Source organism: Oncorhynchus masou, chromosome 18, assembly GCF_036934945.1.
Source record: "Oncorhynchus masou masou isolate Uvic2021 chromosome 18, UVic_Omas_1.1, whole genome shotgun sequence".
NCBI lineage: Eukaryota > Metazoa > Chordata > Actinopteri > Salmoniformes > Salmonidae > Oncorhynchus > Oncorhynchus masou.
In genome coordinates, this window is record NC_088229.1 from 28111619 (window position 1) to 28138511 (window position 26893).

Here is a 26893-nt window from a genome sequence, read left to right on the forward strand (position 1 = left end):
TCACTTCCAGACGGCTGTCATCCTCCTCTTTCCTACGCTCCGTTTATCCTTCCATACAGCCCATCAGCTCTACTCGTAACACTTGACTCACCATACTCACGAACAAACCTACCCTGTGTTCCCACTTCCCCATATTTAGAAGTATTTACAGAAGCAGCAATCTAAACTTCCCATCATAAAATCTTGAAACCCACCCCTATCCATTTACCTCCCTCCCACTTTAGAGAAATACCCTCCCCATAGAGATTTTTTTTAACAAACACTGTGCCCCCCATCATCGTACCCTGTTCTAAAAGATCATGCCAAGTTTCAACAATGAACACAGAACATTTTTCTATACAGAAAGCACCCTTAAAAATGCTTGTTTTTCCTTCCTACCTCAATGGTGGATATGGACATAGACAAGATTTCAGTGACGACTATCTTCTGCTCGAGTTTGGATTGGTGGGTGCTGACTTGTGTCAGGGTCATCGTAAGAAAGTTTCGGGCCAGATGTGTTATGAACAGTCGGAGGGCAGTTTTCCAGTGTCTCTGAGGCAGCAGTTGGCCTTGGGGCAGTTTGAGGGGCTGGAGGGGGGATTCTTGTTTCAGAGTCAGAGGTGGCGTGGGCTGGGGTGGCCGTTGTGGTAGAGCTTCTGCTTGATGTGGACCATGTTGCCAGTGGAGTCCTCCAGCTGTCTGAGCTGGGCGCGTCGACGCAGATCTCGAAGGTTACAGAATGAGGGGAGCCATGACCAGGAAGGGGTGTCTGGGGGACAAGAGGAGAGAGGGAGGTTGTTTGAGGAGTGAAGAAACTAGAGAAGTGAAATAAACGATTAGAACATGTATCTTGGGGTAATAAGAGAATGGGAGTGCATTTGGTTAGGTTTATTAGATGCCCAAAATATCCTTGATGCTCCCATCAACCTAATCCTTGGTAGTACAATAGTCCAATTACAGAAACACATTTGTTGCCCACACATTCATCTGCCAAACATAGAATTTTACCCATACTGTATGTGGTACACTATATATATAAAAGTATGTGGACACCCTTTCAAATTAGTGTATTTGGCTATTTCAGCCACACCTGCTGGCAGGTGTATAAAATTGAGCACACCGCCATGCAATCTCCATAGACAAACATTGGCAGTAGAATTGTTACGTTCGTTGAAAGGATCGGACCAAGGCGCAGCGTGGTATGCGTACATTCTCTTATTTAAAAGAATGAACACCGAACAAACCAACAAAAATAACAAATGAAACGTGACGCTATACAATATAGTGCTGGCAGGCAACTACACATAGTCAAGATCCCACACCAGAAAGTGGGAAAAAGGCCTGCCTAAATATGATCCCCCAATCAGAGACAACGATAAACAGCTGTCTCTGATTGGGAACCATATCAGGCCAACATAGATATACAAAAAAATAGTACCCACCCTAGTCACACCCTGACCTAACCAAAATATATAGAAAATAGAGATATCTAAGGTCAGGGCGTGACAAGAATGGCCTCAATGAAGAGCTCAGTGACTTTCAACGTGGCACTGTCATACAGTGGGATGCCACCTTTCCGACAAGTCAGTTCATCAAATTTCTGCCCTGCTCGAGCTGCACCGGTCAACTGTAAGTACTGTTAATGTGAAGTGGAAATGCGTAGGAGTAACAATGGCTCAGCCGCAAATTGGTAGGCCACACAAGTTCACAGAACTAAATCGGGGAGCGCCAACATCGTTTGTCCTCGGTTGCAATACTCATTACCAAGTTCCAAACTGCCTCTGGAAACTTCACCATCTGGCAGTCCGATGGACGAATTTGGCGGATGGACAAGTTTGGCGGATGCCAGGAGAATGCTGTAAAGTTTGCTCAAGGAGGAATAATGGTCTGGGACTGTTTTTCATGGTTCGGACGAGGCCCCTCAGTTTCAGTGATAGGAAATGTTAATGCTACAGCATACAATGACATTCTAGATGATTCTGCTTTTCCAACTTTTTGGCAACAGTTTAGGGAAGGCCCTTTCCTGTTTCCGCATGACAATGCACCCATGTGAAAAGAGGTTCATACAGAAATGGTTTGTCGAGACCGGTGTAGAAGAACTTGAATGACCTGCACAGAGCCCTGACCTCAATCCATCAAACACCTTTGGGATGAATTGGAATGCCGACTGCGAGCCAGGCCTAATCGCCCAACATCAGTGCCCGACCTTAGTAATGCTCTTGTGGATGAATGGAACCAATTCCCCGCAGCAATGTTCCAACATCTAGTGGAAAGCCTTCCCAAAAGAGTGGAGGCTGTTATAGCAGCAAAGGTGGGACCAACTCCATATTAATGCCCATGATTTTGGAATAAGATGTTCGACGAGCTGGTGTCCACATACTTTTTATCATGTCGTATATGTACGTTTCAATTTATATATCCTGTTATACATTAATAATAGCGACTTGAAAAAATCATTTTGGATTTCTTTCCCCAAGCATATGAGTGTGAGGTAGAATTTGTGGAGGGATTTGTCCCTGTCAGACTTAGATGGTGAGGCCCGCTGAGATGGGAGAGAAACAGGAGGGAGAGCCCCAGACAGCACTAACAAATGTCCCTGCAAAAGGTTGGGGGGGGGGAGTAGCTGGAAGAAGGGAGGGAGGAGGGAGTTATTTATAACTGTGAATGGGTATGAAATCCACAAGGACTGTTCTGAAGGGTATCCAAAGGAAACGTCAGAACGAGACAGGTCCTTCTCATTTCAATAAAAGGATGGAGAGATGGAGATGGAGTCAGGAGAAAAATGTAAATGGTAATGTAATGCGGAAAGTGGGGTGAGGGCAGAAATGTTAAGGTCTTTCTACGGAGGGAGGGAAGGGGGCGATGGTTTTGCCAAGTCATAATTTTCCCCTTTCGTTATCATATTTTGTTACCCTATTTTGCTAAATCAAATGTCTTTCCACCGATGTCACTGGTGCCAAAGAATATGAATCAGTTATTCATGAGAAACAGACAATAAGAAAGGAATCATCCCTTTCCAAAAGGATGCTGTATAAAGAAAATGGATAGAAAAGGGGGATTCAATAACTGAATGGAGAGCATATAGGGTATATAGATATAGGGTATATAGATGGAATTAGAAAAAGCAAAAGGAATCAATGTGCACCTCAATGTAGTGTGTGTGTTTGTGTGTGTGGTGTGCATGTTTCTTCCTCGCCCGCCATTCCAGCTGCTCTCTTTCACTCTATTAATAGCTCCCGAGAAGAGAGGGTGTGTGTGTGTGTGTGTGTGTGTGTGTGTGTGTGTGTGTGTGTGTGTGTGTGTGTGTGTGTGTGTGTGTGTGTGTGTGTGTGTGTGTGTGTGTGTGTGTGTGTGAGCGAGCGAGAGAGAGAGAGAGAGAGAGAGTGTGTATGTGGGGGTGGGGATGTGACCGTATCTGCACCCCCCCTCCTTCCTTCCCGCTCCATCAGCCTTACCTTCACTCCCCTTCTCAGGGAGGCTAAACGAGTCTGACCCGCCATCAACGTCACAGCCAAACACCGGTGAAGGGGCATTCCTTCCATGCACAAGGATTCCAGCACAAAGTAAAGCCTAGAGCCACTCTTATATACCTCGAGGGAATCATTTGAATGTATAATCTGGGTATATTTTTTATGTTGATGTTATGCACAGAATATCAAATGAGTTGATTCTGTGCCGCAAAGCTAAACCAGTTGTTTCTTGCCAAATACTACTAGAATCACAATCTAAGACTGGCAATATATGTATGCTTCAAACTACCAAATTCTCTTTTATCATCAAGAAAAATATGACATGCATCAAAAAAATATGGCATTACTACTTTTAATTGAGTATTTTCAGGATAAAAAATAATGCAATACTGTTTTTTAGTACCCCATCTTTGTGTACTGGTTTCATATTAATCAAAGGTAATTAATTGGCCATCTCTTTCATTTACACTCACTAGATATTTTACACCTCTATTTTCTGACCGTAAAAGCAGTCATCCAGGTCACATCACCTACATTAGCATTGTCTTATATCTAAAGGATCCATGCCAGCTACAAAATATAGGCCTGTTCTGAAAATTGAGAGCTGCACAAGATAAAGCTTAGCTGACATAATTGGAATATTCCAACACTTATATAAGAACACTGGATAAATGATTGAATCAGGAGTAGGAGTATGGACAAGAAGTCCTCTAATATGTTCACATTGGCATAGCCTCGCCCCCAGTGACGTCTGGCTTGCTAATCTAACATTGGCAAGACTTGAGACATTGTATATCTTTGTGGTGTATAGACAAGTGCCCTCTGTATTACGGGTAGGGAATCGTTGTCTCAGTCAATCAGCATGTACTAAACACATGACATCTGAGGGCAGCAATATTTCCACAGTAATATTCATACACTGCTCAAAAACATAAAGGGAACTTAAACAACACAATGTAACTCCAAGTCAATCACACTTCTGTGAAATCAAACTGTCCACTTAGGAAGCAACACTGATTGACAAAACATTTCACATGCTGTTGTGCAAATGGAATAGACAACATGTGGAAATTATAGGCAATTAGCAAGACACCCCAAATAAAGGAGTGGTTCTGCAGGTGGGGACCACAGACCACTTCTCAGTTCCTATGATTTGGTCACTTTTGAATGCTGGCGGTGCCTTCACTCTAGTGGTAGCATGGGACGGAGTCTACAAACCACACAAGTGGCTCAGGTAGTGCAGCTCATCCAGTATGGCACATCAATGCGAGCTGTGGCAAGAAGGTTTGCTGTGTCTGTCAGCATAGTGTCCAGAGCATGGAGGAGCTACCAGGAGACAATCCAGTACATCAGGAGACGTGGAGGAGGCCGTAGGAGGGCAAAAACCCAACAGCAGGACCGCTACCTCCGCCTTTGTGCAAGGAGGAGCACTGCCAGAGCCCTGCAAAATGACCTCCAGCAGGCCACATATGTGCATGTGTCTGCTCAAACGGTCAGAAACAGACTCCATGAGGGTAGTATGAGGGCCCGATGTCCACAGGTGGAGGTTGTGCTTACAGCCCAACACCGTGCAGGACGTTTGGCATTTGCCAGAGAACACCAAGATTGGCAAATTCGCCACTGGCGCCCTGTGCTCTTCACAGATGAAAGCAGGTTCACATTGAGCACGTGACAGACGTGACAGAGTCTGGAGATGCCGTGGAGAACGTTCTGCTGCCTGCAACATCCTCCAGCATGACCGGTTTGGCGGTGGGTCAGTCATGGTGTGGGGTGGCATTTCTTTGGGGGGCCGCACAGCCCTCCATGTGCTTGCCAATTGAGCACATCTGGGACATCATGTCTCGCTCCATCCACCAATGCCACATTGCACCACAGACTGGCCAGGAGTTGGCGGATGCTTTAGTCCAGGTCTGGGAGGAGATCCCTCAGGAGACCATCCGCCACCTCATCAGGAGCATGCCCAGGCATTGTAGGGAGGTCATACAGGCACATGGAGGTCACACACACTACTGAGCCTCATTTTGACTTGTTTTAAGGACATTACATCAAAGTTGGATCAGCCTGTCGTGTGGTTTTCCACTTTAATTTTGAGTGTGACTCCAAATCCAGACCTCCATGGGTTGATATATTTGATTTCCATTGATAATTTGTGTGTGATTTTGTTGTCAGCACATTCAACTATGTAAAGGAAAAAAGTATTTAATAAGAATATTTCATTCATTCAGATCTAGCATGTGTTATTTTAGTGTTCCCTTTATTTTTTTGAGCAGTGTATTAGTTTCACTATTCCTGTACTTTACACACATAATTATTCCCCCTCAATGGAAACAAAGCAAGCTTTTTCCAATTTCCTTCACCCACTAATTACCTGCACAACGTCTTAATTCCAATCCATGACCACAACACACTGCATACAGTACTGTACATTAAATATCTTGTGAGACAATTCATTTAGCCTGGAACACACTTTTCCATTTTCCCCCTATTTAATTAAAAAACAACTGAGCCCTTATGTCCTCAAGTTCTGTAACGTTTCCCATAACCATCACTTATAGCCAGGTGGGTTGGGCTATCCACCCACCCAAGGAAGGTCAACAGCAGCCTGTATGTCAATTCTGGCCATTTGCACATCCCCACGAAAATATGTAGGAGTAACACATTACATTTAACATTACATTTAAGTCATTTAGCAGACGCTCTTATCCAGAGCGACTTACAAATTAACACTGATCAACCTCATATAATGTAGCAGTCAAAATATTAACGCCAATACCACTTCACTCACCATCTCTCTTTTCACGGAGGTGGGAATCAACAAAACAATACTTCTCTCATCAGATTATTGAAAACATTTCTGCTCATTCTGAGGCACATTTGTCAGGTCATGTCAAACTTTTCCCAGTCAAACGGACCAAGTCTCTTGTTGACTCACCATAGTAGCGGCTGGCCCTCAATGCCCTGACAGCACAGTGCAGCACTCCATCCAGCCACAGTAGTAGCCAGCTGATACAGAAGCCCAGCAGCAGCCCCAGCATCAGGTCCATCTCCTGCTTGGTCACGCTGTCACTGACAAAGTAGTTCTCCGACGAGTCCACCAAAGAATGGTCCCCATCGTAAGGGATCACATAGTGGACATGATGCCTGGAAGAGACCAAGCTGGAGGTTAGAAGGTGTTAGTGATGGAGGGAAGGACAAGGATAAAGATGATATGGGGCAAGGGAGGTGAAATTAGGGGGGTGGGTGATGAAATTGGATAAATAGCAGGAATTCTCATTACTAATTTGGTACAAATTGGAGAATAGAAAGGCATGCTGGTGACTAGAGAATAATTAATATCTAGAAACATACTCGAACATCAGTGAAAACAGCTGTGATATGAATATAAATGTCTCATTCCCGTTTCCAATTCCAAATAAACACCAGAGTTTTATCAAAGCCTTACATAACAGCATACCTAACGTTGCTCTCAAAGGTAGCCTACATCTCATACAATGAGAACCTGTGGTTCACAAGCAGTGATCTGACAAGCTAGCAATTGCTGGTGCCAAATGAAATTACTGTGGATGTGGCCTCAGGCCTGATCCTCAACACAGGGGCCCCTCAGGGGTGCGTGGTTAGTCCCCTCCTGTACTCCTGTTCACCCATGAATGCGTGGCCAAACATGACTCCAACACCATCATTAAGACAGCTGACGACACAGCAGTTGTAGGCCTGATCACTGACAACGATGAGACAGCCTATATGGAGGAGGTCAGAGACCTGGAAGTGTGGTGCCAGGACAACAACCTCTCCCTCAACGTGAGCAAGACAAAGGAACTGATCGTGGACTACAGGAAAAGGAGGGCCGAACAGGCCCTCATTCACATCGACGGGGCTGTAGTGGAGTGGGTAGAGAGTTTCAAGTTCCTTGGTGTCCACATCATCAACAAATTATCATGGTCCAAAAACACCAAGGCAGTTGTGAAGAGGGCACGACAACACCTTTTCCACCTCAGGAGAGGGAAAAGATTTGGCATGGGTTCCCAGATCCTCAAAAAGTTCTACAGCTACACCATTGAGAGCATCCTGACCAGTTGCATCACAGCTTTGTATGGCAACTGCTCGGCATCTGACCGTAAGATTCTACAGAGGGTAGTGCGTACGGCCAATACATCACTGAGGCCAAGTTTCCTGCCATCCAGGACCTACAGTATATACTAGGCAGTTTCAGAGGAAGGCTGAAAAAATTGTCAAAGACTTCAGTCACCCAAGTCATAGACTGTTCTCTCTGCTACCGCAAGGCAAGTGGTACCATAGCGCCTTAGTCTAGGTCCAAAAGGCTCCTCTACCCCAAGTCATAACACTGCTGAACAATTAATCAAATGGCCACCAGGACCATTTGCATCGTCACTTGACCCCTACCTATATGTACAAATTATCTTGACTAACCTGTACCCCTGCACATTGTATCCCCTGTATATAGCCTCGTTATTGTTATTAAAAATATATATATTACATTTTTTACTTTAGTCTATTTAGTAAATCTTTTCTTAACATTATTTTCTTATAACTGCATTGTTGGTTACGGGCTTATAAGTAAGCATTTCACGGTAAGGTCTACTACACTTGTTGTATTCGGTGAATGTGACAAACACAAATAGATTACATTTAGTTTGATTCCACATGCACTTAAGCTCGGCTCAGGCAACATTCAAGCTCAGGTGGCCTCATCTGTCTATCTGTTCCATTAAATGTTTATGCTGAGAGGATAAACATTTTACGTAAAATTAGTAGCTCTTATTTAAGAGCATTTCCATTGCAGTAAAAGACATCGTGGGCTGCGTCTCAAATGGCACCTTTTCCCTACATAGTGTACTACCTTTCACCAGAGCCTGAATGCAGCCACTGTGTCACTCACTTTCCATTGGCTTAATTCAGGGGAGTCATGCACCCCCAAAATCTGACAGGCCACAAAGTAATTGAGGATGTCTGGGGGTTGATCAGGAGACTGTAGTTGGAGAATATTGGAGAATATTGGATTTTTAAAAGACCTGAAATACTGTAGCTTTTTCCTGCAATCTAGAGCCATAATCATTATGCTTAATTCTATGTAAAAAAAAACATGTCTATTTTTTTGCATATCTAAGCATATCTCTTGGGCTGTCTGTATCCGCCTGACTGAAATAAAATTGTTAGTAGTATTACAGAGAAACAACGCCAAAAAAGATTATACGGTGCATTCTGAAAGTATTCAGACCCCTTGACTTCTCCACATTTTGATACTTTTGTTACAGCCTTATCCTAAAATAGATTAAATACATTTTTTCCCTCATTAATCGACACACAATACCCCATAATCACAAAGCGAAAACAGGTTTTTAGATTGTTTTGCAAAAATATAAGATCCTATTGTTGACAGTGCATGTCAGAGCAAAAACCAAGCCATGATGTCGAAGGAATGTCCGTACAGCTCCAAGACATGATTGTGTCGAGGCACAGATGTGGAGAAGGGTACCAAAAAATATCTGCAGCATTAAAGGGCCCCAAGAACACAGTGGCCTCCATCATTCTTAAATGGAAGAAGTTTGGAACCTTCCTAGAGATGTCCGCCTGTCCAAGCTTAGCAATCGCGTGAGAAGTGCCTTGGTCAGAGACATTACCAAAAACCCATTGGTCACTCTGACAGAGCTCCAGAGTTCCTCTGTGGAGATGAGAGACCATTCCAGAAGGACAACCATCTCTGCAACACTCCACCAATCAGGCCTTTATGGTAGAGTGGCCAGACGGAAGCCACTCCTCAGTAAAAGGCACATGACAGGCACCTAAAGGACTGACCATGAGAAAGAAGATTCTCTGACCTGTTGAAACCAAGATCAAACTCTTTGGCCTGAATGCCAAGTGTCACTTCTGGAGGAAACCTGGCACCATCCCTACGGTGAAGCATGGTGGTGGTAGCATCATGTTGTGGGGATGTTTTTGAGCGGCAGGGACTGGGAGACTAGTCAGGATTGAGGCAAAGATGAACAGAGTAAAGTACAGAGAGATCCTTGATGAAAACCTGCTCCAGAGCGCGCAGGACCTCAGACTGGGGAAAAGGTTCACCTTCCAACAGGACAATGACCCTAAGCACACAGCAAAGACAACACAGGAGTGGCTTCGGGACAAGTCTCTGAATGTCCTTGAGTGGCCCAGCCAGAGCCCGGAATTTAACCTGATCAAACATCTCTGGAGAGACCTGAAAATAGTTCTGCAGCAATGCTCCACATCCAACCAGAGTTTGAGAGGATCTGCAGAGAAGAATGGGGGAAACTCCACAAAAATACAGTTGTGCCAAGCTTGTAGCTTCACACCCATCAACCCTTTAATTGCTCACAAAGCAGCTTCAACTAAGTACTGAGTAAAGGGTCTGAATAGTTATGTAAATGTGACATTTCAGTTTTTATTTTTAATTAAGATCAAGGGGTCTGAATACTTTCAAAATGCACGGTGATATATATATATATACAGTATATATACTGAACAGAAATATAAACGCAACATGCAACAATTTCAACGATTTTAATGAGTTATAGTTCATATAAGTAAATCAGTCAAATTAAATAAATTCATTATGCCAGAATCTATGGATTTCACAATGCTGGTCAGTGGTGCAGCCATAGGCCCACCCACTAGGCAGCCAGGCCCATCCACTGGGGAGCCAATCAGAATGAGTTTTTCCCTACAAAAGTGCTTTATTACAGACAGAAATACTCCTCAGTATCATCAGCTGTCTGGATGTCTGGTCTCAGACGATGCCCCAGGTGAAGAAGCCGTGTGTGGAGGTCCTGGGCTGGTGTGACGGCGGTGTGAGGCCGGTTGTGAGGCCGGTTGGAAGAACTGACAAATTCTCTAAAATGACGTTGGAGGTTACTTATAGTAGAGAAATTAACATAATTGTATCTGGCAACTGCTCTGGTGGACATTCCTACAGTCAGCATGCCAATTGCACACTCCCTCAAAAGTTGAGACATCTGTGGCATTGTGTTGTGTGGCAAAACTGCACATTTTCGTGTGGCCTTTTATTGTCCCCAGCACAAGGTGCACCTGTGTAATAATCATGCCGTTTAAATCAGCTTCTTGATATGCCCCCTGGCCGGTGGATGGTCCCGTGCAGCTCAGTAGGCATGGCACTGGAAATGCCAGGGTTGTGGGTTTGATTCCCACAGGGGACCAGTATGAATGAAAATGTATGCACTCACTACTATAAGTCACTCTGGATAAGAGCGTCTGCTAAATGACAAGCAAAGGAGAAATGCTCACTAACAGGGATATAAACAAATTTGTGCACAAAATATGAGAGAAATCAGCTTTTTGTGCAGATGGAACATTTATGGAATCTTATATTTCAGCTCATGAAACATGGGACCAACACTTCACATGTTGCATTTATATTTTTTGTTCAGCATATACAGTACCAGTCAAAAGTTTGCATCAACACCATTATCCCAGAAACCCTAGACCCACTCCAATTTACATACCGCCCAAACAGATCCAGAAATGATGCAACCTCTATTGCACTCCACACTGCCCTTTCCCACCTGGACAAAAGGAACACTTATGTGAGAATGCTATTCATTGACTACAGCTCAGCGTTTCACACCATAGTACCCTCAAAGCTCATCACTAAGCTAAGGAACCTGGGACTTAACACCTCCCTCTGCAACTGGATCCTGGACTTCCTGACGGGCCGCCCCCAGGTGGTGAGGGTAGGTAGCAACACATCTGCCACGCTGATCCTCAACACTGGAGTTCCCCAGGGGTGCGTTCTCAGTCCCCCCCCTGTACTCCCTGTTCACCCACGACTGCATGGCCAGGCACGACTCCAACTCCTTCATTAAGTTTGCTGACGACACAACAGTGGTAGGCCTGATCACCGACAACAACGAGACAGCCTATTGGGAGGAGGTCAGAGACTTGGCTGGGTGGTGCCAGAATAACAACCTATCCCTCAACGTAACCAAGACCAAGGAGATAATTGTGGACTACAGGAAAAGGAGAACCGAGCACGTCCCCATTCTCATTGACGGGGCTGTAGTGGAGCAGGTTGAGAGCTTCAAATGATCCAAACACACCAAGACAGTCGTGAAGAGGGCACAACAAAGCCTATTCCCCCTCAGGAAACTAAAAAGATTTGGAATGGGTCCTGAGATCCTCAAAAGGTTCTACAGCTGCAACATCGAGAGGATCCTGATCGGTTACATCACTGCCTGGTAAGGCAATTGCTCGGTCTCCGACCGCAAGGCACTTCAGAGGGAAGTGTATACGGCCCAGTACATTACTGGGGCAAAGCTGCCTGCCATCCAGGACCTCTACACCAGGCGGTGTCAGAGGAAGGCCCTGAAAATTGTCAAAGACCCCAGCCACCCCAGTCATAGACTGTTCTCGCTACTACCGCATGGCAAGCGGTACCGGAGTGCCAAGTCTAGAACAAAAAGCCTTCTCAAACAGTTTTTACCCCCAAGCCATAAGACTCCTGAACAGGTAACCAAATGGTTACCTGGACTATTTGCATTGTGTGCACCCCCCCAACCCCTCTTTTACACTGTTACTACTCTCTGTTTATCTAATATGCATAATCACTTTAACTATACAGTCATGTACATACTACCTCAGTTGGCCCGACCAACTAGTGCTCCCGGACATTGGCTAACCGGGCTATCTGCATTGTGTCCCACCACCTTCCAACCCCTATTTTTACGCTACTGCTACACTCTGTTCATCATATATGCATAGTCACTTTAACCATATCTACATGTACATTCTACCTCAATAAGCCTGACTAACCTGTGTCTGTATATAGCCTTGCTACTCTTATTTTTAAATGTCTTTTTACTGTTGTTTTATTTCTTTACTTACACACACACACACACACACACACATACACACACACATACTTTTTTTTCTCCACACTATTGGTTAGAGCCTGTAAGTAAGCATTTCACTGCAAGGAATACCTGTTGTATTCGGCGCACATGACAAATAAACTTTGATTTGACTTTGACACCTACTCACTCAAGGGTGTGTCTTTATTTTTACTATTTTCTACATTGTAGAGTAATAGTGAAGACATCAAAACTATGAAATAACACATATGGAATCATGTACAGCAATAACCAAAAAAGGGTTAAACAAATCAAAATATATTTTATATTTGAGATTCTTCAAAGTAGCCACCTTTTGCCTTGATGACAGCTTTGCACACTTGGCATTCTCTCAACCAGCTTCACCTGGAGTTCCCACACATGCTGAGCACTTGTTGGCTGCTTTTCCTTCACTCTTCGGTCCAACTATCTCAATTGGGTTGAGGTCGGTTGAATGTGGAGTCCAGGTCATCTGATGCAGCACTTGATCACTCTCCTTCTTGGTCAAATAGCCCTTACACAGCCTGGAGGTGTGTTGGGTCATCCTGTTGAATTACAAATGATAGTCCCACTAAATGCAAATGGGATGGTGTATTGTTGCAGAATGCTGTGGTAGCCATGAAGGTTAAGTGTGCCTTGAATTCTAAATTAATCACCGACAGTGTCACCAGCAAAGCACCCCCACACCATCACACCTCCTCCTCCATGCTTCACAGTGGGAACCACACATGCAGAGATCATCAGTTCACCTACTCTGCGTCTCACAAAGACACGGAGGTTGGAACCAAAAATCTCACATTTGGACTCATCGGACCAAAGGACAGATATCCACCAGTCTAATGTCCATTGCTCATGTTTCTTGGCCCAAGCAAGTCTCTTCTTATTATTGGCGTTCTTTAGCAGTGGTTTCTGTGCAGCAATTTGACCATGAAGGTCTGATTCACAGTCTCCTCTGAACAGTTGATGTTGAGATATGTCTGTTTGTCACGTTCGTCTAATGAATTAACGGACCAAGGTAAGTAGAGTTCCATATATTTATTAGACAGTGAAACTTAGAAAAAACAAAACAATAAAGAACAAACTAAACGTGAAAATGCAGTGCAAACAGGCAACTAAACATAAACAATATCCCATAACCCACAGGTGGAAAAAATGCTACTTAAGTATGATCCCCAATTAGAGACAACGATAACCAGCTGCCTCTAATTGGGAATCATACAAATCACCAACATAGAAAATAAACCTAGAACCCCACATAGAAAATATAAACTAGAACAACCCCCCAGTCACGCCCTGACCTATTCTACCATAGAAAATAAAAGCTTTTTATGGTCAGGACGTGACACTGTTACTTGAACTCTGTGAAGCATTTATTTGGGCTGCAATTTCTGAGGCTGGTAACTCTAATGAACTTATCTTCTGCAGCAGAGGTAACTCTGGGTCAGCAGAGGTAACTCTGGCAGTCCTCATGAGAGCCAGTTTCAGCTTTGCGGTTAATGGCTTTGCGACAGCACTTGAAGAAACTTTCAAAGGTCTGGAAATTTTCCGGAATGACTGACTTTCATGTCTTCAAGTAATGATGGACTGTTGTTTCACTGCTTATTTGAACTGTTCTTGCCATTATATGGACAAATAGGGACATCTTCTGTATACCACCCCTACCTTGTCACAACACAACTGACTGGCTCAAACACATGAAGACGGAAAGAAATTCCACGAATGAACTTTTACCAAGGCACACCTGTTAACTGAAACGCATTCCAGGTGACTACCTAATGAAGCTGGTTGAGAGAATGCCAAGAGTGTGCAAAGCTGTCATCAAGGCAAAGGGTGGCTCCTTTGAAGAATCTCAAATATAAAATATATTTGGATTTGTTTAACACTTTTTTTGGTTACTACATGATTCCATATGCATTATTTCATCGTTTTGCTGTCTTCACTATTATTCTACAATGTAAAAAATAGTAAAAATAAAGAAAAACCCTTGAATGAGTAGGTGCGTCAAACTTTTGACTGATACTGTAAAAAAATGTATAGGACAAATCTTAGGGGTCAAGTACCCCTGTTCCCCCTATGGGCATGACGCCTCTGGCTTAATTAAAGACAATGACAAGCAGAAGTGTGTTGGAAACAAAAGTGCAATTGTTGGGGTCTAGTTTAGGACTAGATGTACTGTATGTCCCCGGGTACAGAAAGGTAACAAGCACAAGTATGAAAATGTATAATTAATTCAAAGCTAAGAATATTATATGCATTGCCCATTGAATATTGAATAGCAGAGGATTTATCAATATTTAAAAACGACTTCAAAATAAACCACACAAAAAAACATTGCAATGATAAACGGCATAAATTATGTCACTAGACATAATTGGCATATATTTTTTTTACAAATGTGTCTCTACAATTCTTCTAAAGGCATATATAGGCCTAATATAGCATTACAATGAGATTTTCTTGAAATTAGAGGGAGTGAGAGAGAGGCCCTTCTCCAAATTTTCCCTTATGATGACAATCCTGATCTTAGTGACACTTCATGACCCATATCTCAGGTTGTTGAACTGTAGGCAGTCAAAAGAACAGTATTCATACAGGGCCAAGACCTGCTACAATGTGACTATGCAGTGATATCACATCAGCGGGGCAACTCAGAACAGATTTTCCTGTCCTCAGTGAATGTATTAGATCCAAGCAAGTTAGGAATTCACTTGACTAAGATTCTGCACTGACCAAGAATAACCCAGCACTTACAAAATGTTGCAATATGTATGTGTTCAGACTCAGGCCTCAACTTGCCTTTATCCAGGGCGTAATATCCTAATGAAGTCGATAGGTGTGTATCTATTGGATCAGAGGGCTCTTATTTTAAAACCTGGCACAACACTGTTGCCATACCCTTGGGCAAGCTACAGCACTTAACAGAAATAAAATAAAATAAAACTTCCATGACCAAGGGCCCAATTTTGGTTTACATTTCCTGTATGTGAGTCAGTCATGTAAAACCTGTACCAATCTCATTGCCATTATTTAATGTTTTAAAACACACTAATTGAAGTAGTAAGAAGCCTAGACCACCAATTGACAGAATATGAGGCTACATATAACTTGTATAGGCCTAATCACAACAGTAATAGAAAACCTGGCCTAATTGCCTAATTATCATTACACTAGGCCTAGTTGTTTTATGTTTCATTCCATTTTCAGCCTTCATAATACGAGTTATAAGTAATAGATCAATGTATATATAGGCACATTCTCACAACTGGTTCAATATAGGTATAGGCTAGCCCTAATGTCCTCTCTCCAACAACATTTCCTCATATCTAAATATTTAAAATTATTCCTTAGCCCATTCCTCATAATTCATAACATATTTATGGCTCACGTATGCAGTAAAAGCCAAATAACCGAATAAAGCTTAAAAACACCGTCACAAGCTAGGCATCGCAAAAATAAGGCTATCCTTCGGTTAGACACACGCATACTCGAATAAAACCATAGTCGACATCCATTGGGTACATTTTCAAGAGATTAGGCCTATGCATGGAGCATGTTTGGAGGCTTATTAAAACGAACAGTTCAGCAGGAGAAATCATTCGAGAGGCCTATTGATCGAGTATGAGCCTATGATTAGACGGGTAACATAGCAGCTATATTGACTCTATAGGCTACGCTTTCATTTCAGATGTTTGTATACATCCAAACGAATCACTGTATGCTATTTTTTTTTTTTACCTTCCACAGTTGCAATGACAGACGCGGTCTTCCCCTCGTAGATGCGGTAAGATGTAGTTGTGAAAGCGATCCAGTAGTGCGTTCATGTCCATTAAACAGGCAATCGCCTGCAAATAACCATTCGAGTCAACTCACATGACAAGCACCATTTCCAACACAGCACCGTTATATGACCTGGCATTAGGCTACAGTCCATATAAGAGAAATCGAAAAATACATTTGGAAACCCACTTTATTTAGATTGTTTATTTATGATAGCCAAGGTATGTATGTAGGCTACTGTCTCAAGTCATCATTATTTTCAGTGATATCAAATGTGATCTGTATGCTATTTGTAATAGCCATAGCTACATTATTAGACTATAGACTACATACGTTAAAAAAATGTTGTAGGCGTTTAACACACACAATGGGGGGCACAATAAAAAGCAAATATCTTACCATTACAACTGAAGCGCCAAGAATCATAAAAATCATGGTGGTTGTGATCATATGCATCAAAACTTCCAAACACGCCGCCGTTCTCTAGCCTTCTCTACCTGTCCCGGGATGAGACGGTCATTGAGGCGCCCTTACTGCACCGGACTCTCCGTCCCTCCAAACTTGCCAGATTAGAGCGCAATTAACAGGTGCAGGGGGTTGAGCTGGCCCGGTCTCCCTCTTTCCCTCTTTTGACACACGCACTCACGGTCTTCACAGTCTGTGCTACTCCCCATCCAGTAATGCGTCGATTTGATGGCGCGGACCGGGTCGTGGACGGTTTTTGCCCCTGGAACGGCGAAAATAGGGTGCTGGTGGAGAGGGTGTCCTAGTCTGATTACTAATGCAATTATGTTATTTTCACAGCAGCCTACGTACCGATCTCATTTTTAAAAAATCGCTGCAAACAGGAGAACGGGTGAGCCGGTCGTCTCACGGGGATGTCCCTGGTTATTTCCCTTCCTCCAAGACAGCACTTCATTAGTTATTATAAATAAGCCAGCACTTCATTAGTTATTATAAATAAGATCCTCCTCCATCGATGGTAGCATTTAATTACTCCATTCAGATTTGTTCAATAATTGCGGTTGCGCTTTTTAGGCTACATCAGTCGTTGTCTTCTTACATGTAAATAGCTTGATAACATCGATGTCAAGCCTAATCGAGATGAAGATCCAGTCGGAACCGGAACAACCCTACTCTCAGCCCAGTAAAGATCAGGCAACGGCAGCTGCATAAACGCCCGGGGCCAGACACGCATGATTATCCCACCTCGCCTTAGCCATCGAGTCAGGAGCATCCACCATCCCTTTTCGTGTGTGTGTGTGAGAGAGAGAGAGCGAGAGAGAGAGAGAGAGAGAGAGAGAGCGAGAGAGCGGGGGGGGGATTCTGTGTCCGGATTGCATTTCTCTGTGAGACATTCAAGCAAATCATTCCAAGAATATGCGCTGTGGTTTAACATATATATTTCACCCGCTTTACTGATCACCCCCTCCCCTTCGTCATACCGGTCTCTCGCTCTATAGTCTCTCCCCCCTCGACGTTGCAGTTCGTTTTCGGATTCTGTGCCATCGCTGAATTCCTGATTGCGGCCAACTTCTCATTGGCTCTTATGCGCACCTTATGCGCTTTTTGTAACAGCCTTTAAAAAACGACTGCTTTTTTAAATTTACCCGCATTACAACGGGTAAATAAAAGAAGGTTGGGTTTTGATTGGTGATGTCCATTTGCCAACTAAGGGGGTGAACGACTGCGGTCATTGCTCTCTATCCAATATCACAGACAGTGAGACAGACCTACCCAGTAGCTCCAACTGTTTACATAAGACAACACGTCGCACAGTTTTTTACTTGATAAATACGACACCAAACACCTTAGTTAGATGTGAAACGGAACAACTAAAACATACTTGGCAAAACAGTCGAAATTAATTACAGATTTCTAAAATTATCTTTGATTCATTTCGGAGATTTTGAGGAAATGAAATAGGCTTCAACTTCTCATGGGGGACAAACATCATTAACCAAACCCAGAATCGGTCAGGATACACACCTCCAAGACTTGAATCTCAAGTTTTTCTAATGAGCAACATAAAAACACGTGTCAATCGGCATGTTCTGTGGATCTTCAAGGCAAAAACGTGAACTTCTAGCAACACAAAGATTGCAAGTTCGAATCTCATCTCAAACCATGTTTCCATCAACAGTTTTGATGCGAGTAAAGTCATACTGTAAATGCCGATTTATAATTTGTTCTTTTGACACGGTGGGATCTTTGTGTGTTGGTAAAATTAATTATGCAATAAATGGTGGTGGAAACACCTTTATGCATAAACACTGATATAACCATCAAAAGTCTTGGAAAAACTTGTCAATAATCAACTGACTGGCTTTCTTGATGTCTATAGTATTGTCTCCGGTATGCAATCTGGTTTCCGCTCAGGTTATGGATGTGTCACTGCAACCTTAAAGGTTCTCAATGATGTCACCATTGCCCTTGATTCTAAGCAATATTGTGCTGCTATTATTATTGATTTGACCAAAGCTTTTGATACGGTAGACCATTCCATTCTTGTGGGCCGGAGAAGGAGTATTAGTGTCTCTGAGGGGTCTTTGGCCTAGTTTGCTAACTACCTCTCTCAAAGAGTGCAGTGAATAAAGGCAGAAAATATGCTGTCTCGGCCACTGCCTTTCACCAAGGGAGTACCCCAAGGCTCAATTCTAGGCCCCACGCTCTTCTCAATTTACATCAACAACATAGCTCAGGCAGTAGGAAGCTCTCTCATCCATTTATATGCAGATGATACAGTCTTATACTCAGCTGGCCCCTCCTCGGATTTTGTGTTAAATGCTCTACAAGCTTTCTTAGTGTCCAACAAGCTTTCTCTACCATTAACCTTAACCAACAAGCTTTCTCTACCCTCTACCCTTAACAGCAGAGATAGCCTGCAGAGTTCTGTTATACTATCCAGGTCTGTGCCCAAACAATTTGAGCTTCTGCTTTTAAAAATCCACCTTTCCAAAAACAAGTCTCTCACCGTTGCCGCTTGTTATAAACCCCCCTCGGCCCCCAGTTGTGCCCTGGACACCATATGTGAATTGATCGCTCCCCATCTACCTTCAGAGTTCGTACTGTTAGGTGACCTAAACTGGGAAATGCTTTACACCCTGGCCGTCCTACAATATAAGCTAGATGCCCTCAATCTCACACAAATCATCAAGGAACCTACCAGGTACAACCCTAAATCCGTAACCATGGGCACCCTCTTAGATATCATCCTGACCAACCTCCCCTCTAAATACACCTCTGCTGTCTTCAACCAGGATCTCAGCGATCAGTGCCTGTGGGCGTACTGGGTCCGCATTCAAACGACCGCCCCTCATCACTGTCAAACGCTCACTAAAACACTTCAGCGAGCAGGCCTTTCTAATTGACCTGGCCCGAGTATCCTGGAAGGATATTGAGCTCATCCCGTCAGTAGAGGATGCCTGGTTGCTCTTCTAAAGTGCTTTCCTCTCCATCTTAAATAAGAATGCCCAATTCAAAAAATGTAGAATTAAGAACAGATGTAGCCCTTGCTTCACCCCAGACTTGACTGCCCCTGACAAGCAGAAAAACATCCTGTGGCATTCTGCATTAGCATTGAATAGCCCCCGCAATATGCAACTTTTCAGGGAAGTCAAGAACCAATATAGTCAGTCAGTTAGGAAAGCTGAGGCTAGCCTTTTCAAACAGAAATTTGCTTCCAGGAGCTCTAAATACAAACAGTTTTGGGACACTGAAGAGGGGGAGCCCCTCTAGACCCAAACTGTTATAGACCTATATCCATCCTGCCCTGCCTTTCTAAAATCTTCGAAAGCCAAGTTAACAAACAGATCATCGACCATTTCGAATCCCACCGTACCTTCTCCACTATGCAATCTGGATTCAGAGCTGCTCATGGGTGCACCTCAGCCACGCTCAAGGTCCTAAACGATATCATAACCTCCATCGATAAAAGACTGTGCAGCCTTCTTCATCGACCTGGCCAAGGTTTCCGACTCTGTCAATCACCGCATTGTTATTGGCAGAACTCAATAGCCTTGTCTTCGCAAATGACTGCCTCACCTGGATGTCTGGCCCTCTGGCAGTCTCTATGGGGATGCCACAGGGTTCAAATCTCGGGCCGACTCTTTTCTCTGTATACATCAATGATGTCGCTCTTGCTGCTGGTGATTCTCTGATCCACCTCTAAGCAGACAACACCATTATGTGTACATCTGACCCTTCTTTGGACACTGTGCTAACAAACCTCCAAACGAGCTTCAACGCCATACAACACTCCTTCTGTGGCCTCCAACTACTTTTAAATGCTAGTAAAACTAAGTGCATGATCTTCAACCGATTTTTGCCTGCACCCTCCCGCCCAATTAGCATCACTACTCTGGATAGTTCTGACCTAGAATATGTGGACAACTAAAAATACCTCTGTGTCTGGTTAGACTGTAAACTCTCCTTCCAGACTCACATTAAGCATCTCCAATCCAAAATTAAATCTAGACCTGTATGCTCTAGTTGGCTGGCCCACACAACATATCCGTTGCCAAACCCATTGGCTCCAGGTCATCTATAAGTCTTTGCTAGGTAAAGCCCCGCCTTATCTCACCTCACTGGTCACCATAGCAACACCCACCCATAGCACTCGCTCCAGCTTCGCGTTCCTAGGAAACTATGCAGTATTGTTTTTTTTACGTGTTATTTCTTACATTGGTACCCCAGGTAAACTTAGGTTTCATTACATACAGTTGGGAGGAACTACTGAATATAAGATCAACGTCAACTCACCATCATTACCACCAGGAATATGACTCTCCCGAAGCGGATCCTGTGTTTTGCCTTCCACCCAGGACAATGGATTGGATCCCAGCCGGTGTCCCTAAACAACAACGCCGTAAAAGGGGCAAATGAGGCGGTCTTCTGGTCAGGCTCCGGAGACGGGCACATCGCGCACCACTCCCTAGCATATTACTCGCCAATGTCCAGTCTCTTGACAACAAGGTTGATGAAGTCCGAGCAAGGGTAGCATTCCAGAGAGACATCAGAGACTGTAACATTCTTTGTTTCACAGAAACATGGCTTTCTCGAGAGACGCTAACGGAGTCGGTGCAGCCAGCTGGTTTCTTCACTCATTGTGCCGACAGAAACAAGCATCTTTCTGGTAAGAAGAGGGGCGGGGGGTATGCCTTATGATTAATGAGACGTGGTGTGATCATAACAACATACAGGAACTCAAATCCTTCATTTCACCTGACTTAGAATTCCTCACAATCAAATGTCGACCGCATTATCTACCAAGGGAATTCTCTTTGATTATAATCACAGCCATATATATTCCCCCCCAAGCAGACACATCGATGGCCCTGAACAAACTTTATTTGACTCTATGTAAACTGGAAACCACATATCCTGAGGCTGCATTCATTGGGGATTTTAACAAGGCTAATCTGAAAACAAGACTCCCTAAATTATATCAGCATATTGATTGCGCAACCAGGGCTGGTAAAACCCTGCATCATTGTTATTCTAACTTCCGCGATGCATATAATGACCTCCCCCACCCTCCTTTCGGAAAAGCTGACCACGACTCCATTTTGTTGCTTCCAGCCAACAGACAGAGACTAAAACAAGAAGCTCCTACGCTCAGGTCTGTTCAACGCTGGTCCGACCAATCTGATTCCACACTTCAAAACTGCTTCGATCACGTGGATTGGGATATGTTCCGCATTGCGTCCAACAACAACATTGATGAATACGCTGATTCAATGAGCGAGTTCATTAGAAAGTGCATTGACGATGTCGTACCCATAGCAACGATTAAAACATTCCTTAACCAGAAACCGTGGATTGATGGCAGCATTCGCGCGAAACTGAAAGTGTGAACCACTGCTTTTAACCAGGGCAAGGTGACTGGAAACATGACCGAATACAAACAGTGTAGCTATTCCCTCTGCAAGGCAATCAAACAAGCTAAGTGTCAGTATAGAGACAAAGTACAGTTGCAATTCAACGGCCCAGACACAAGAGGTATGTGGCAGGGTCTACAGTCAATTACGGATTACATGAAGAAAACCAGCCCTGTAGCGGACCAGGATGTCTTGCTCCCAGACAGACTAAATACATTTTTTGCCCGCTTTGAGGACAATACAATGCCACCAACACGGCTGCTAGCAAAACCTGCGGACTCTCCTTCACTGCAGCCGACGTGAATAAAACATTTAAACGTGTTAACCCTCGCAAGGCTGCAGGCCCAGACGGCATCCCCAGCCGCGTCCTCAGAACATGCGCAGACCAGCTGGCTGGTGTGTTTACGGACATATTCAATCAATCCTTATCCCAGTCTGCTGTTCCCACATGCTTCAAGAGGGCCACCATTGTTCCTGTTCCCTAGAAAGCTAAGGTAACTGAGCTAAACGACTATGTAGCACTCACTTATGTCATCATGAAGTGCTTTGAGAGACTAGTGAAGGACCATATCACCTCCACCCTACCTGACACCCTAGACCTACTCCAATTTGCTTACCGCCCAAATAGGTCCACAAACGAAGCAATCGCAACCACACTGCCCTAACCCATCTGGACAAGAGGAATACCTATGTGAGAATGCTGTTCATCGACTACAGCTCAGCATTTAACACCATTGTACCCTCCATAGTACCCTGGGTCTCGGCCCGCCCTGTGCAACTGGGTACTGGACTTCCTGACGGGCCGCCCCCAGGTGGTGAGGGAAGGTAACAACATCTCCAGCCCGCTGATCCTCAACACTGGGGCCCCACAAGGGTGCGTTCTGAACCCTCTCCTGTACTCCATGTTCACCCACGACTGCATGGCCATGCACGCCTCCATTTCAATCATCAAGTTTGTGGACGACACTACAGTGGTAGGCTTGATTACCAACAACGACGTGATGGCCTACAGGGAGGAGATGAAGGCCCTTGGAGTGTGGTGTCAGGAAAATAACCTCACACTCAACGTCAACAAACAAAGGAGATGATTGTGGACTTCAGGAAACAGCAGAGGGAGGACCCCCTTATCCACATCGACGGGACAGTAGTGGAGAGGGTAGTACGTTTTAAGTTCCTCGGCGTACACATCACGGACAAACTGAATTGGTCCACCCACACAGACAGCATTGGGAAGAAGGCGCAGCAGCGCCTCTTCAACCTCAGGTGGCTGAAGAAATTCGGCTTGTCACCAAAAGCACTCACAAACTTCTACAGATGCACGATCGAGAGCATCCTGTCGGGCTGTATCACCGCCTGGTACGGCAACTGCTCCGCCCACAACCGTAAGGCTCTCCAGAGGGTAGTGAGGTCTGTACAACGCATCACCGGGGGCAAACTATCTGCCCTCCAGGAGACCTACACCACCCAATGTCACAGGAAAGCCATAAAGATCATCAAGGACAACAACCACCCGAACCACTGCCTGTTCACCCCGCTATCATCCAGAAGGCGAGGTCAGTACAGGTGCATCAAAGCAGGGACCGAGAGACTGAAAAACAGATTCTATCTCAAGGCCATCAGACTGTTAAACAGCCACCACTAACATTTGAGTGGCTGCTGCCAACATACTGACTCAACTCCAGCCACTTTAATAATGGAAATTGATGTAAAAAATGTATCACTAGGCACTTTAAACAATACCACTTAATATAATGTTTACATACCCTACATTACTCATCTCATATGTATATGTATATACTGTACTCTATACCATCTACTGCATCTTGCCTATGCCGTTCTGTACCATCACTCATTCATAAATCTTTATTGTACATATTCTTTATCCCTTTACCCTTGTGTGTATAAGGTAGTAGTTGTGGAATTGTTAGGTTGGATTACCCGTTGGTTATTACTGCATTGTTGGAACTAGAAGCACAAGCATTTCGCTACACTCGCATTAACATCTGCTCACCATGTGTATGTGACAAATAAAATTGAATTTGATTTGATTGCACTGGTCATCCCCAAAGCCAACACTTACTTTGGCCGCCTTTCCTTCCATTTCTCTGCTGCCAGTGACGGGAATGAATTGCAAAAATCTCTGAAGCTGGAGTCTTATATCACACTCTCTAACTTTAAGAATCAGCTGTCTGAGCAGCTTGCCGATCACTGTACCTGTACACAGCCAATCTGTAAATAGCACACCCGACTACCTCATCCCCATATTATTACTTACCCTCTTGCTCTTTGGTACCCTAGTATCTCTACTTGCACATCATCATCTGCACATCTATCACACCAGTATTAATGCTAAATTATAATTATTTTGCCTCTATGGCCTATTTATTGCCTACCTCCCTACTCTTCTACATTTACGCACACTGTACATAGATTTTTCTATTTTTCTTTTCTTTTGTGCTATTGATTGTTTGTTTGTTTATGTGTAACTCTGTGTTGTTGTTTGTGTTGCACTGCTTTGCTTTATCTTGGCCAGGTCACAGTTGTAAATGAGAACTTGTTCTCAACTGGCTAACCTGGTTAAATAATGGTTAAATATTTTTTTTTATAAAAAATAAAACATTGTTTTGAACACCTCCAAAACAAAGGTCATGTGGTTTGGTAAGAATAATGCCCCTCTTCCCCCAGGTGTTATTACTATCTCGGAGGGTTTAGAACTTGAGGTAGTCACCTTATATAAGTACTTGGGAGTATGGCTAGATGGTGCACTGTCCTTCTCTCAGCATATATCAAAGCTGCAGGCTACAGTTAAATCTAGACTTGGTTTCCTCTGTCGTAATCACTCCTCTTTCACCCCAGCCACCAACGCTCCTTATAGGACACATCACTGCACTCTATACTCCTCTGTAAACTGGTCATCTTTGTATACCCGTCACAAGACCCACTGGTTGATGCTTATTTATAAAATCTTCTTAGGCCTCACTCCCCCCATCTGAGATATCTACTGCAGCCCTCATTCTCCACATATAACACCCATTCTGCCTGTCACATTCTGTTCAAGGTCCCCAAAGCACACACATCCCTGGGTCGCTCCTCTTTTCAGTTCGCTGCAGCTAGTGACTGGAACGAGTTGCAACAAACACTCAAACTGGACAGTTTTATCTCAATCTCTTCATTCAAAGACTCAATCATGGACACTCTTATTGACAGTTGTGGTTGCTTAGTGTGATGTATTGTTGTCTACCTTCTTGCCCTTTGTGCTGTTGTCTGTGCCCAATAATGTTTGTACCATGTTTTGTGCTGCTACCATGTTGTGTTGCTACCATGTTGTTGTATGTTGTGTTGCTACCATGCTGTGTTGTCATGTGTTGCTGCCTTGCTATGTTGCTGTCTTAGGTCTCTCTTTATGTAGTGTTGTGTCGTCTCTGTTGTTGTGATGTGTGTTTTGTCCTATATTTATATTGTATTTATTTATTTTAATCCCAGGCCCCTGTCCCCACAGGAGGCCTTTTGGTGGGCCGTCATTGTAAATAAGAATTTGTTCTTAACTGACTTGCCTCGTAAATAAATGTTAAATAAATAAAAAATAAATATTGAAGTAAACTTGGAGTCACACGATGATATGGTCTGTGGTCCTCCCACCATGAATCGGGAAACCATGCAGTTTATTAGGCTACAGGGTGGTGAAAGGGCACTGTGATCTTGATGCTCCTTTTCAGTAAATATTGAGGGTCTTATTCTGGTGACATGATGATCGATGCTTGACTGCCGTTTGACAAATAAATATTCTTGCTCTTATCCATAATAATCTCATAATGTAGACTAGCCTAGCCTACCAGCACAGTTTACCTGCACTGTATCTGCAAGCTGTTGGCTAGAACGCATGTGCCAAGACCAGAGTATGTCTGTTGCTATTCAACACAACAGTTTTTGTTGACAAAACTATTGGTCGATTTGAAAATCAGATGGAAACACATTGAACTTTAGATTTTTATTCAGTACATGAAAACTCAAGCAAAAAATACATTTTGTGTGCACTACGTCATCACGCACTGAAGTATATTGCGTGAGAAAATGCTTATATTTTCTTTGTGTGGATTTTAAAATATTCACATGAAAACCTAGCTCCAGACAAATTTAGCAGTTTAGCTAATTAGAAACTTTGCAACTACGTACTACTTTTTAGCTATAGCACTTTGCAACTACTTAGCTTGTTGGCTAACCCTTCCCCTAACCCTAACATTAACCCTTTAAACTAACCCTAACGTATACCTAAGCACTAACCCCTAGCCTAGCCTTACGAACAACCTGTAGTGAAGGGTAATTTGTTGTAATTTGTGTGGCTAATGCTAACATTAGCCACCTAGTTAGCATTAGCCACCTAGCCACTTAGCTAACGTTAGCGAAAACACATTGGAATTGGTAACATGTCATATGTTTTGCAAATTTGTAAGATATTATACGAATTGTATTTCGTAACATATCATACAAAATGGATGAAGGACATCCACAAATTAATGTATACCATACGAAATATAACATATCATACAAATTGGAGTATTCTCTCTGCTACCGCACGGCAAGCGGTATTGGAGTGCCAAGTCTAGGTCCAAGAGGCTTTTAAACAGCTTCTACCCCCTAGCCTATAGATTACTGAACATCTAATCAAATGGCTACCCAGACAACTTGCATTCCCTCCCTTCTTTACGCTGCTGCTACTCTGTTATTATCTATGCATGAGTCACTTGAATAACTCTACCCACATGTATATATTTGTCACGTCCTGACCTTAGAGATCCGCTATGTTTGGTTAGGTCAGGGTGTGACTCGGGTGGGAAAATCTGTTTTCTATTTCTTTGTGTTTTTGGCTGAGTATGGTTCCCAATCAGAGGCAGCTGTCTATTGTTGTCTC

At 43.6% G+C, this 26893-nt stretch overlaps 1 protein-coding gene across 1 annotated transcript; it reads right to left on the reverse strand.

Annotated features, from left to right (window-relative positions):
• Positions 1-250: 250 nt before the first annotated feature.
• Positions 251-17362, reverse strand: LOC135503663 (transmembrane protein 240-like). Its single transcript, XM_064921813.1, has 4 exons — positions 16505-17362; positions 16064-16170; positions 6382-6590; positions 251-748 (listed from the first exon to the last, which is right to left on the reverse strand). Exons 1-4 carry the CDS (start codon positions 16559-16561, stop codon positions 594-596), a joined length of 528 nt encoding a protein of 175 aa, XP_064777885.1. The 5' UTR covers positions 16562-17362; the 3' UTR covers positions 251-593.
• Between the last annotated feature and the right edge of the window lie 9531 nt (positions 17363-26893).

Excerpts from the sequence above, each read along its gene's own strand:
- LOC135503663 (XM_064921813.1), bottom strand. The coding sequence starts at position 16,561 with ATGCATATGATCACAACCACCATGATTTTTATGATTCTTGGCGCTTCA. Across the intron at positions 6,591-16,063 it reads TGTCATTGCAACTGTGGAAG|GCATCATGTCCACTATGTGA; the intron begins GTAAAAAAAAAA and ends GGTCTCTTCCAG. Across the intron at positions 749-6,381 it reads GAGGGCCAGCCGCTACTATG|ACACCCCTTCCTGGTCATGG; the intron begins GTGAGTCAACAA and ends CTTGTCCCCCAG.